Source organism: Cervus canadensis, chromosome 1 (genome assembly GCF_019320065.1).
Source record: "Cervus canadensis isolate Bull #8, Minnesota chromosome 1, ASM1932006v1, whole genome shotgun sequence".
NCBI lineage: Eukaryota > Metazoa > Chordata > Mammalia > Artiodactyla > Cervidae > Cervus > Cervus canadensis.
In genome coordinates this window covers 42,307,219-42,320,896 of record NC_057386.1, presented here as the reverse complement: position 1 = coordinate 42,320,896, position 13,678 = coordinate 42,307,219, and the positions used below count along the sequence as shown (strand labels likewise).

Below are 13,678 nucleotides of genomic sequence, written 5' to 3'. Positions count from 1 at the left end.
TGCCATAAATAACACTGTTAACATCTTAACTTAAATGTCCTAAGGCTGACCATGTATCTTACATATGTATAGCATTTCCATTTACATACTTTACAGACTAAGGATTACATGTAACTGCTAAATTCAATACTAAAACCAAAAGAGAGAATTACTGCTTTAAAAAAAAAATTGTCTTTCAAGCAGCAGTTTTTTTTCAGCCCATCATCTACTCACTACTTTCCCTCAGTCCAGTTCAGTTCAGTCGCTCAGTCGTGTCCGAATCTTTGTGACCCCATGAATCGCAGCATGCCAGGCCTCCTTGTCCATCACAAGTTTACTCAAACTCATGTCCATCGAGTCAGTGATTCCATCGAGTCGGTGACGCCATCCAGCCATCTCATCCTCTGTCGTCCCCTCCTCCTCCTGCCCCCAATCCCTCCCAGCATCAGGGTCTTTTCCAATGAGTCAACTCTTCGCGTGAGGTGGCCAAAGTATTGGAGCTTCAGCTTCAGCATCAGTCCTTCCAATGAACACCCAGGACTGATCTCCTTTAGGATGGACTGGTTGGATCTCCTCGCAGTCCAAGGGACTCTCAAGAGTCTTCTCCAACACCACAGTTAAAAAGCATCAATTCTTCTGCGCTCAGCTTTCTTCACAGCCCAACTCTCACATCCATACATGACCACTAGAAAAACTATAGCCTTGACTAGATGGACCTTTGTTGGCCAAGTAATGTCTCTGCTTTTTAATATGCTGTCTAGGTTGGTCATAACTTTCCTTCCAAGGAATAAGCGTCTTTTAATTTCATGGATGCAATCACCATCTGCAGTGATTTTGGAGCCCAGAAAAATAAAGTCTGACACTGTTTCCACTGTTTCCCCATCTATTTGCCATGAAGTGATGGGACCAGATGCCATAATCTTAGTTTTCTGAATGTTGAGCTTTAAGCCAACCTTTTCACTCTCCCTACCTTGCTCCATTTAATGCATCAACATGAATCATCTTCCTGAACTTTGTCAAGAAAGTCCATGCAAAACACAGACTGAAATACATATGTGGTTTAAATTAAAACTAAAATTCACAGCTGCAAACCAAAAAGTAAACCGTGTCTGGCTAAGCTTACTTCTAAATTTTTATTCTAAAGGAAAATTTCTATTGATTCAATAGCAGGTGAACAAGGATTTCAATGAACAGCAAAGAACACTACAGAAGACAGTAAAAAGTATGTTAGTTTTCTTCCTTGGAGAGCATCACAGTGACCTGAAGGAGCTAGTCTAGAATGGAACGGGAGCTTAGAAGAGAAAGCTTCAAAGCAAGCAGTGGTAGAGCCTTAACTTGTTTTTTCACTGTTGTGTCTGACTCTTGTGATCCCATGGACTATAGCCTGCTAGGCTCCACTGTCCATGGGCTTTCCCAGGCAAGAATACTGGAGTGGGTTGCCATTTCCTTCTCCAAGGGATCTTCCTGACCTAGGGATTGAACCCGTGTCTCCTATTTGGCAGGTGGATTCTTTACCACTGAGACACCTGGGAAAACCAGAGCATTACCAGATGTACTTCAAAACAAACAATCCAGTCCTCCCCAGCCCTCTTTCTTATTTGAGTCCTACCAATTGAGTCATGTACTTTGCATAACAGATATCAAGCAGTCCCTGCTGTTCTGGCTCCAAGTCAGTGAACAGACATGCTTCCTTTACTAAATCTTCAAAAGTGAAATCTATGAATCTCAGGGTTGGGGATGGGGGTAGGGTGTCACATGTATGTTGGTCTATTTGGGTCTCACGTGTGCCCGTTATTTTAAAATTAACTACCAAGTTTGATTCTATTGTATTCTATTACAATGTTTTAAAAGATGAGGGCAACTAGACTTCAGGGTTACAATAATCCTCTCAACAGACGGACCCTCCTCAGATAAGCATTCATTGAACACTTGCATAACTTGAACTTGAGAATACGTTTTTGAGGAAAATACCCAGTGATTCCAATGCAAAGAGCAAAGATCGTTTTAAAAAATGCTCCGCGTCTTACAATGTCTAGGAGGGAGTCCGCGAGCGCAAAATCAGGCAGACACCTGACCTTGCCCACAAGTCGCCCAGTCCTGCAGCCCTCCCCCTGGCTTCCCCAGGAGAGCCGGTTCACGCCATTCCAACTGGCCGCCGGTCTGCCTGCCTGTTCCAGCACCTGCCTGGCGGGGACAGGGGAATCTCCACGGAAGACGAGAGGGCTTGAGAGGCGGCGGCCTCGGAAACCGGGAGGCCCGAGAGGAAACGATTCCAAATGGGAAAGGAGGCGAGGACCTTCGGATGAAGAAGGCCGGGCCGTCAGGGGCTAATGGAGACGCGGCTGGGGGGTGGAACACGACGTGGGGACCAGGGAGAGAGGTCTCAGGAGGGCCCGGGAGAGGCGAGAGGTCGAGGGCCGCAGCCGAAAGAGAAGAGCCGAGGAGCTGGGAGGCCCGGGGGCGCGGAAGGGCAGCGGGGCGGCAAGGGCTGCGGCGGCCGCGGCTAGCACCCCGGCGCGCGCGGACTCACGTTCTCCCACCAGCAGGATCCGCACGTCTTTCTTCATGTCGGCGGCTCGCTGGGGCCGGCCTCGGCCCGCAGGCATGGAGCGGACTCCTCTCGCCGCGAGCGCCCAGCCCGCCGCGCCGCTCTCCCCGCGCCACCGGCGCCGCCTGCCAGCCTCCCCCCGCCGCCCCTCCCGAGCCTCGGCCGCCCGGGCCCGCCGCGCCGCCTCCTCAGCAGCTTCCCCACTCGAGAGCCGGGAAGGCGCCGGCCCCGCCTCCTCCGGCTCCGCCGCGGCGGCGGGGAGGACGGGGTGCCGCGAGGGACAAGCGGTTTCGAAACGCGAACGCTCTCGGTCCCGCCCCGGCGCCCCAGCTGTGCCGTGCGCCGCAGCGCATCGCCCGGGAGTCTCACCCACCCTCCTCGGGGAACACCGGCCAGGATAAGCTTTGGACCCGGAATCTGAGTGAGAGAGTCGCTAGTCTTGACCCCATTTCTTTTACAAAACAGAGGCGGGAGAAGTTCCTCGCTCAAGGTCAGATAGCTAGAACTTGGCAGTGTGACTCGGGGCGGGAATATTCTCACCAGAATGACTATAAGCTCCAGGTGAGCAGCGACGTTGTCTACCAGGTTTTCAGCAGTATTCCCCCAGCTTACTGGCCAAGGCCCTCAGAAAGTGCCTGATTGACTCCCAGGATCGAGCCCTTTCCACTACCCAGAGTCCACCATCCTAGCTGCTTTTTACCTGGGATGCTTATAAAATATGATTCTAAATAATGAGGTAGGTTCTATGCTTTCAGTGTAAACAGCTTCATTTCTTTGTAACCAAACTAAATGTTTTTCCTCTCTGTGTATGGTTTACTTTCGGCAGGGTCTTCTGATACTTTTCTTTACATAAGTTTGCCCAGCACCGTACTGGGCATGTAGGTGGCATTGAATAATAAACTCTTATTGATTTGTCTAACATTGCCTTAATTTCTTCCTGACTTTCTCCATCCGGAGGAATTTGTTGCTATATGTCTAATGCTTGAACAGAGCTTAGAATACAGTGGGAGATGATAGAAAGGTATCTAGAATAAATGAAGAAACACTAAGCATAATATTCCTTTTTTTTTTCCTATGTTAAATATTACAAAATGATTTTTTTATTTTTTTGGCCGTGGTATGCTGGCATGCAGGATCGTAATTCCCGGATCAGTGATCAAACCCATGCCCCCTACTGTGGAAGAGTGGAATCTTAACCACTGGACCGCCAGGGAAGTCCCTGAAAATGAATTTTTTTAAAGGAAATGACATATATATTATACCAACCCTCTTTTCTCCTAAGAAAAGCCTTGTGGTCTGGTGTAGCAGTTAAGACCATGCTGGCAAACTGCATGGGTGTATCCAGAGCCCATCACCTGATAGTTATGTGATCTTGAGTAAGGCTGTTACTTCTCCAAGACTGCCCTTTCTTCTGTAACATGTCAATAATGATAATAGTACATACCTCCTTGGATGGTTGTGAAGAATAAAGATAATATATGTCAAGCATTTGCCAGACTCATGTTACTTGGTCTGTAATCTCAGAGGTCATTACTGTCATAAAGCTCACTGAAAAGTTGAAATCCGTAGATTTTGAGGCAAATTCATTGTTATGTTTACAACAGTATTTCACTGTCTTATTTATATGATATCCCTAAGGAGCATAGGGGTGGAAGCCCTTCCAAAAATCACTCTGTGATATAAGAAGGAAGACAGGAAAGACACACTCTCTGCTCACTGGGAGGTAATAAGTCATATTCCAGGATGGAGGCAAATAAGATGAACTTCACAAGGCTTGATGGCCTGCTCTTTCAGAGGAAAATATTCCTCAGAATTTTTAGTATGGTAAGTCCTCTACATATGAACCTTCAAGTTGAGAACTTTCAAAGATTCGAACAAGTGTTCACACTGAAGAGAATCCCAACGCAGTAAATGGCAGGGGGATTTTTCTTTATTTAAGAAGGCACTGTTCGTTTCTGAGTCACTGGACCCAAATGTAGAACAGTACATAAATGTTACAACACCCGTTCAGAATGCAATCCAGTGCTACCGTGTCATCTAGGATGAAAAAAAAGACCTACTACCCAGACATCACTGGATTGTTTTTTTCAAGAGAGTACATGGAGTTCCATCCAGCAAGGAACCAAAACTTGTGCCATTAAGGTCAGGCGTGAGTGAAATTGCAGCTTGCCCTCCATCTCCTATTGCTGACGGTCCTTCAGCTCTACCATCTCCCACCTCCTCTCCCTCCTCCAGGTTAACTCATCTTGCCTATTCACTGGCAAGGACTAATGGTTTGGTATTAAAAAAAATAGCAACATTCCCTAATTAGTGGGAGTGGGGAGCCTGACAAGCCAGAGTGTGCCTCTCAAGCAATGTAAGTTTCCTTTTTACCATCCCTTCCCATCTCCCAATCAGCTATACTTCTGAAGCTTTGGCCTCCTGCCTTGCCTTGAGCTTTATACCCTTCTCCTATGTTAGCAGACATCCATCAGGGGCCACTCTGAAGTTCTCTTGCAAACAGCGTAGCTCAGTGATTAAAATCAGGGACTCTGGAATCTGCCTGCCTAAGTCTGAACCTCAGCTTTACCAGTTCCTAGCTGTGCATTGTCAGGCAAATTGCTTAAGCTTCTCTAAGCCTCATCTGCCAGATGGAAATAACACTTCATGAGATTGTTACAAAGATTAAATGAGTGAATATAATAGGAACATGCTTCAAAGAATGTCTGGAACATGGTCTGTATTATACACAAATGCTGAATAAATAAAATAACTCGTGAGAGAAGTGACTTCCGTATAACTTTCTGAGCCTGAGGACTGAGCCACACCATGACCCACACTGCAGCAAAATAGAAGTCAGAGAATGGAGTTGTTGGCAGTGGAATTTACAGTTGGGATATTATAGATTGATGACTGGATATTAAGTAGATTGGATGAAGCCAAGAGAACAGATTGGTATCTAGAGCACTGGTGGAATTTTCCTCTGGAATGCTGGGAAGCAGTTCTGCCTTCACAAGACAAACTTCATGGTTCCTCAACTGTGAAGGGGACACTGGAAAGTCTGAACAAAGTACTTTCCCCAAGAGATGAGGCTTCATCTTTCATACCTATCAAAGAAGGAACTTGCAACATAGCCTCTGTCTGAGATTCAGGACAGTGGAACGCTCCAGGGCTACTGGGCAGGCCTGTTGGGTAAAAGATACAGTGAGTGTTAAATGACCGACACTGGGTGGAATGAGAGGCTGGTCTCTGATGGTTGAGTTAGACACAGTCCTGGGCAGGAAGCCAGATAAGATGGGTTGGCATTGGTCCCACTCTTCAGATCCATCTATCTTTGGTCTCTCAAATTAAACCCAAAGTGGCATCCATCTTCACTCTTGTCTTCTGTTTCTTCCAGGAAGACTTCCTCTTTTCCTGCCAAGTTGTTCTGGCAGAGCAGAAAAGTCTAATGACTCGATAACAGAGTAAATCTTTTATCTCACCTTTGAATGCACTTGTTCTTGACTCATTGGTCAAACATCCATGCCCTCTGCGTAGTCACATGGATTGGTCTCCAGAGGACGTGGATTCTATTTCTTTAATTTGGCCAGAAGAGACATCATTCAGCACCATTACTTTAAAAAGGTATTTGATTATAATTAACCATACTAAGGGGACATTTTTCCAGACAAGAGCCTCATCTGGTGATGAGGTTGCATCCAGTTTTCTTTGGAATTTTCTCAAGCTTTCAGATAATATTGTAAAAACACTCTTGATTAAGAGATAATTGATATTGAGAAGGCTCTCAGACCTTCTTGCCCTTAGGTGGCCTGAATTCCCGCATGTCCAGGTTAAGAGCATGAGCTCTGGAGTCTACATTTCATCTCCAGTACTTAGTTACCTGTGCAATATTAGACAAGCTACATAACTGCTCTGAAAAACCCCATCAGCAAAATTAGTTCATAGAGCTCTTTGAGAATTAAATAAGACAATGCAATAAAACACTTATCACATTACTTAACATATGGAACATTTTTAATATTTACTTATTTTTTTAGAGTACATGATTTTTTAAATAATTTTACTTATTTATTTATTTCTGGCTGTGCTGGGTGTGTGTTGATGCGCGGGCTTTTCTCCAGTTGCAGCGAGCAGTGGCTACTTTTCATTGCATTGTGAAGGCTTCTTACTGCAGTGGCTTTTCTTTTTTTTTTTTTTTTAGTGGCTTTTCTTTTCCTAGAGCACAGGCTTGAGGGCATGCAAGTATGTGGGCTCAATGGTTGAGGTTCCTGGGCTCTAGAGCACAAGGCCCAGCAGTTGTGATACTCAGGCTGAGTTGCTCTGCTGCCTGTGGTATCTTCCTGGACCAGGGATTGAACCCATGTCTCCTGCATTGGCAGGCAGATTCTTTACCACTAAGCCACCAAGGAAGCCCAGCAACTGCATTTTTAAATTTGAGATTCATTTGCTGATTTGCCTTACCTTTCCAAGGGCAAATTGATTAGCCTGCCTGCCCAAATTGTAAACTCTGAATGACAAAAATGCATTTACTATAATTTTTAATTACTGCAGAGACATTAAAATTTGTGCTGACTTGTTATCTATGCCAACCAGTGATTCTCAAAAAAAAATTTAGGCCACAAGCCATTTCCACAGAACAAAAAATTCTGTACAATAGTAAAATTATAATTTGCTTATATCTGGAAAGAAATTACCACAAGTAAATATGTTCCAAGCAAATAATCTAAAAGAAGAAATATATATGTACATATTATGCATGCATGCTAAGTCACTTCAGTCATGTCCGACTCTTTGAATAATCTAAAAGAAGAAATATATATGTACATATTATGCATGCATGCTAAGTCACTTCAGTCATGTCCGACTCTTTGAGGTCCTCCGTCTGTGGGATTCTCCAGGCAAGAATATTGAACGGGGTTGCCATTTCCTCCTCCAGGTGATTTTTCCGACGCAGGGATTGAACCCCCGTCTTTTGCATCTCCTGCATTGGCAGGCAGATTCTTTACCACTAAGCCACCTGGGAAGTCATTGTTTGGTATGTATGTATGTCTGAGTCTTTGCGACCCCATGGACTGTAGCCTCCAGGATCTTCCGTCCATGGGATTCTCCAGGAAAGTATACTGGAGTGGGTTGCCATGCCCTCCTCCAGGGCATCTTCCTGATTTAGGGATGGAAACTGCATCTCATGTCTCCTGCATTGGCAGGTAGGTTCTTTACCACTAGCGCCACCTGGGAAGTCCATTTACATAAACATATTCTATTTATAGCATCATTATACAATAGTAGAAAGTGGAAAAATATTCAATTGTGGAAGAATAGCTAAATTAAGTATGATATAAAATTACTGGAAATTTTGCAGTCATTAAAACTAATGGCATCTTAATTCATCTACTTAAAAAATAATTTTAATATATAGTGGGACTATATGTAACTTTGTTCTGTATTTTCCAAGTCTCCTATAAATGTGTTATCATATTTTCATATTAAAAAAAATTTAAATGGCAAAAAAAGGAAAAACTAATGCCTATCAAAGACATTGGAAAAGTATTCACTAAATAAGCTAAAAAATAGGAATATAAAACCCTTTATACAATCACAACTATTTAAAAACTAAGTATAACATGTATTTCTGTAACTTTTACCCTCCACACCTTTGCAAATTTGAACTTTTGCAGGCATGCACAGGTATTAATTGGGTTATTAAAAACTCATGGATGGGACGTCCCTGGTGGCACAGTAGATAAGAATCTGCCTGTCAATGCAGGGCACATGGGTTCATTCCATGCTCTGGGAAGATCCCACATGCTGTAGAGAAACTAGCCCTGTGCTTTTCTGAGCCTGCACCCTAGAGTCACAACTGCCGAGCCCGTGTGCAGCAATTACTAAAGCCTGAATGCCCTGCAGCTGCCCGCTGAAACTACTGAGCTTCCGTGCTGCAACTGCTGAAGCCAGGGCGCCTGGAGCCCGTGTTCTGCAACAAGAGAAGCCACCGCAATGAGAGGCCCATGCACCACAACAAAGAGCAGTCGCTGCTCGATGCAGCTAGAGAAAGTCCACGTAGAGCAGTGAAGACCTAGTGCAACTAAAAAAAAAAAAATGATGTACATAAAAGATGAGAGTACAAAGGAAAGAGAAAATGTGCTAAAGATTAGGAATTAATTTTTGGTACAATCATCTCTTGTAAAATGTCAACACTAATGTCTTTTATATAAAAGTAATAGAAATATTTGGATAGCAGTGCTTTAAGTGAGACATTATTGTAGGATACCAGGGCTTCCCAGGTGACGCGAGTGGTATAGACCCTGCCTGCCAATGCAGGAGATATTAAGAGACGCAGGTTGGATCCCTAGGTCAGGAAGATCCCCTGAGGAAGAGAATGATAATCCACTCCAGCATTCTTGCCTGGAGAATCCTATGAATAGAGGAGTCTGGTGGACTACGGTCCATAGATTGGCAAAGAGTAGGACGCAACTTAGCATGCACACAATGTAGGGTATCATGTTTATAAAATGATTTAACAAATATTTATTGTTTTCCACCACATGCACTGCTCTGTACTAAGTTCTAAGGAAGCAGTAATGAGCAACATAGACATCGTGGTAGGCAAGTTGTGGATAAGGGAGTCTGGCCATTCATCTTTCTCACCAGAATCCTCCAATCATTCTCCCATCAGCCCAAACTGCCTTTTTTGAAAACCTTTCATGAGAGGTAGCATCTCATAATCTAAATCTCTTTCTCTCCCCATCCCACCCCTAGTCAAAACCAGCACAACTTGTGTGACTGTCTCACTTCTAGTAATCTGCTCCCCCTGCCTGGCTGTGTTCACAGACAACCTCCAAGGCAACACAATGCCTTAACCCAGAAAAACTGCAAATATCCCCATAAAGCTCCTAGGAAAATGACCATGATTTTAGCCTGAGTGACCTTCCTGGACCTTCTTCTACAATTAGTGCGTCAGCTTTGATCTGAGCTAAACTCGGTATACACGCACACATCACCCTGTTAGACACAGTGACATTGAGAGACTCCAGTCCCCTTGGTAGAAACCAGATCCACTCTGGGTAAACAGTTTTCAACTCTGGCCAAGGGGGATAAGAGAGAGACTCCAGGCGAAGCAAACTGCAATTGCAAAAGTATATGATGTGACATAGAGCAAGGAAGCTGGGCAGGAGGTTGTATCTGCGGAGATGACAGGAAATGGGGGCTAGAGGTAGGTGAGAGCAGAGACGGGAAGCAGAACTTTCTATTTTAGGAGCCTTTAAGGCGCACCCAGGAGTTTTAAGCAGGGGAGTGACATGATCTAACTCCCATTTCGGAAAGTTCACATTAGAATGAGAATAGATGGGGAGAGGGCTCCTGACTAGAGACGGAGGAGCTTGAATTAAAATAATCTGGGAGAGAAGGGATGAGAGTCTGAACCAGAGCGCAGATGCAGAGGGAAGAGTTGGGGGCTGAGATGAGATGCCTTGAGAAGGCAGAAGCTAGGGTCAGAACTTGGTGACTAATTGAGGGGAAGGTACTAATTGTACCAGAAAAGCTGCCGTGGCAATGCCCAGACATTGAGTCCTGGAGATGTCACTGACCAAAGCCGTAAGTTTGAAGAATAAAGGTAAAAATTTTCACTGAGCACAGAAGGAAACACAGTCTTCCATACTGCACCAGACCAATCTCTTAGAATTACCTGGTAGAATAAGAGGTGTATAAGTGGTGTAGGGACAGCAGAAACTGTAAGTCTTATGGACAGAAACCTTTCTTTTCTCTATTATCTTTCCATCCTGATTAAGTCAAGATGAAAGCCTCAGCAAATCTGTAATACCTGATAATCTCCTTTTGAGCCAGAGAGAGAGAGAGAGCACTTCAGTTCAGAAACTTAAGACAAAGGTTCCAAGCTAGTTATAGTGTTTTGTTTTCCTTGAAACATACATTTATGCTTATCTCCATTTCAAACATATGATTCTGGCTTCCGTTTATATCAACTTTTTAAAGTTTCCTTTTGAAGCCCATGTACATGAAGAGGGAAAAGCGAGTTGGTTTAAGAAAGACATTAAGTAAAAAATGGTACAGGAGATTTGAAGATGTAACAAAAATCATGGCACATGAAAGGCTGAAGCTTAAGAAACCTTGTCCTTAAAAAGCCTATGGCTGGTTAGGAAGAAAAAAATCACAAATCTTCAGCATAACCTAAGTATTTATAATTAAGGAAGAAAGCGTCAGTCGTCTGGAAGGATCCAGTGCTTAGGGTTTTGAGCAATTATGAATAAGGATGAATTTGGGTCTAACGGCTCAGCAGAGTAGGGATGATGGAGCTGAGCAAACGCCAGGGAAGATTCTCCCTTTCCTGTCAAAATCCCCAGGTGCCCCCAGGGAAGAGACTTCTCCCTCCAACACAGCAGAGGAGTCTGAGAGGGCTCCCAGAGAACAGCATTGTTTCATTTTGTGATTTGTCTCTATAATCAGCTAGGAAATAAAGTCTTCAAATTAAACTTTCCTGGGGCTTCCATGGTGGTTTCGTGGTAAAGAATCCGCCTGTTAAGGCAGGAGACACAGGTTTGATCCCTGATCTGAAAAGATCCCACACGCCACTGGGCAGCTAAGCCCCTGAGCCACAAACATTGAACCTGGGCTCTAGAGCCGGGAGCCTCAACTCCTGAGCCCACGTGCCACAACTACCGAAGCCCGCATGCCCTAGAGCCGGTGCTCAGCAGCAAGAGAAGCGATTGCAATGAGAAGCCCGCACACCACAACTAGAGAGCAACCGCCACCCTGCTCGTGGCAACTAGAAAAAAGCCCGTGCAGCCATGAAGACCCCACACAGCCAAAAATAAATAAATTTTTTTAAAAAATTAAACTTTTCTAGAAAAAAAAAAAAAGTACCTGAGGGAGGAAAAACAAGAGACAGACAGACAGAACTGTATTAGGAGCTGTCGTGAGCCTTAAGAAGGTGGTGCCTTCCTCCTTAGCAGGTGGTTCGTCCAGGAACCGGAAATCCTGCTGTGCCCTGCTTAATCACTCAGTCCTCAGTCGTGTCCGACTCTCTGTGACCACCCCCCCGGACTGCAGTCCTCCAGGCTCCTCCGTCTACGGGGATTCTCCAGGCAAGAATACTGGAGTGGGATGCCATGCCCTCCTCCAGGGGATCTTCCCAACCCAGGGACCGAACCCAGGTCTCCCGCGTCGCAGGCAGATCCTTGACTGTCTGAGCCATCGTGTCAACAATCACTTAGATGTTTGACAGAAACATCTCCAGACCGGGTGAGCGGCTGCCCTCAGAGTCCCTGACGGGAAGTCTTTCCAGCTTAGTCCTTGGGCGGCTGCTTCCCCCACACAGCGCAGACCCAAGTGAGAGGTCCTTCATCCACTGGCATTTCAACTTCAGTTCTTCCTCTGGGGAGGATTTCCAGTTTTGTCTGAGAAAAGGGTGCTATTGATATTTTTCACACTGTATGAAAAAGGATATGCTGACAGAAAACTCGAGGCAAGGGACTTCCCTGGTGATCCAGTGACTGGGACTCGGGGCTCCCAAGGCAGGGGTCCTGGGTTTGATCCCTGGTCAGGGAACTGGGAGCTTCCCTGGTAGCTCAAAGGCAAAGAATCGCCTGCAATGCAGCAGCCACAGGAGACACGGGTTTGATCCCCTGGAGGAGGGCATGGCAGCCCACTCCAGCATTCTTGCCTGGAGAATCCCATGGATAGAGGAGCCTGGTGGGCTACAGTCCACGGGGTCGCAAAGAGTCACACAAGACTGAATCGACTGAGCGCATACACACGGGGAACTGGATCTCTCACGCTGCAGCTAAGAACTCACACAGCCAAATAAATATTTAAAAAGAAAGCAAGCTTGAAAGAACAGCAAAGAATCCAAAAATGATAACCTTCATTCCCACCTTTATGATTTTTGTGCTCTGGCTCCAGTTTGGGGAAGTCATGTGACCAAAGAATTACACCCCACGCTGACAGAGGCCCCATTATCCACACCACCTGAGAGGATGGTATTTAACCAAAAGACTTCAATAGGCTAAAACCCTGGCCTCTAGATTCTAAGTTTTAAAAGGCAAACATCAGGAACTTCCCTGGTGGCCCAGTGGCTGGGACTCTGTGCTCCCAATGCAGGGCCTGGGTTCCACCCCTGGTCAGGGAACTGGATCCCACGTGCTGCAACTAAGACTCAGCACAGCCAAATAAATAAATAATAAAGTAAAACACTTTTTTAAAAAATGAAAGGCAAACATCAAGGTGACTCTGGGTGACCCGATAAAGGCTCCACAAAGCAGGAAGTGAGAACAGAGAGCCTTTTAATGGTCATTTGGCACAAAGAGAGAGGCCCTGGCCCTGCTTAGGAACTCGAGGCCACTACGCTGAGACCTGACACCAACGACCATGGAAGAAAGGGCATCTCATGGCTTCAGTTCTGCATCTTATCAAAGTGGACAGCCAGGTCTGGGTCTCAGCCAGGATCTTATCAAAGGATGTTAAGCTTTGAGACTTGGAGAGTGGGAACACTGGGCCGGCTCCCAGATCTGCCATGCTCAGCTGACTGATCCTGCCCAAACCCCTAGGTTGGTCCAGGCCCCCACTCCCCTCTCTCAAGTGTTAAAAAAAGGTGATAATACTCATCACACAGGGTAGTTTATGAGGCTCAGAGAGCAAATGAATAGATCATGGGGGAAGAATTCTGGTGCTCCTGTTTCCAAGAACATGTGTGGAAATGAATGTGAATCTAAAGATGTTAGAAACCAAGGTGCTCTGCTGTGCTTAATCTCTCCGACTCTTTGTGACCCCATGGACTATAGCCTGCCAGGCTCCTCTGTCCATGGGGATTCTCCAGGCAACAATACTGGAGTGGGAAAAAATAAAAATACTGGAGTGGGTTGCCATGCCCTCCTCCAGGGGATCTTCCCAACCCAGGGGTTGAACTCAGGTCTCCTGCATTGCAGGAGAATTCTTTACCTTCTGAGCCACCAGGAAAGCCCAAGAATACTGGAGTGGATAGCTTATCCCTTTTCCAGGGGATCTTCCCGACCCAGGAATTGAATTGGGGTCTCCTGAATCAGGTGGTCTTTATCAGCTGAGCTACCAGAGAAGCACCAGAGACCAAGGTAGGCGATGTGAAAGTATAGTTCTGAGACTTCCCTAGCAGTCCAATGGCTAAGACTCTGCACTTGCAATGCAGGG

General features: G+C 45.5%; 1 protein-coding gene across 13 annotated transcripts in view; it reads right to left on the bottom strand.

Moving 5' to 3' along the window:
* The window catches only part of RHOT1 (ras homolog family member T1), a 61,552-nt gene extending 58,828 nt beyond the window's left edge, over positions 1-2,724 (bottom strand). For 10 of the 13 annotated variants that reach the window (XR_006271804.1, XM_043480555.1, XM_043480579.1 and 7 more), the window contains exon 1: positions 2,510-2,724. Coding sequence is in view for 9 of the 13 variants with exons in the window: in XM_043480555.1 (XP_043336490.1) it covers positions 2,510-2,585 (76 nt within the window). In the remaining 4 variants the exon portion in view is untranslated. The other 3 variants (XM_043480565.1, XM_043480572.1, XM_043480562.1) reach the window with 3 other exon arrangements.
* Positions 2,725-13,678: the final 10,954 nt, after the last annotated feature.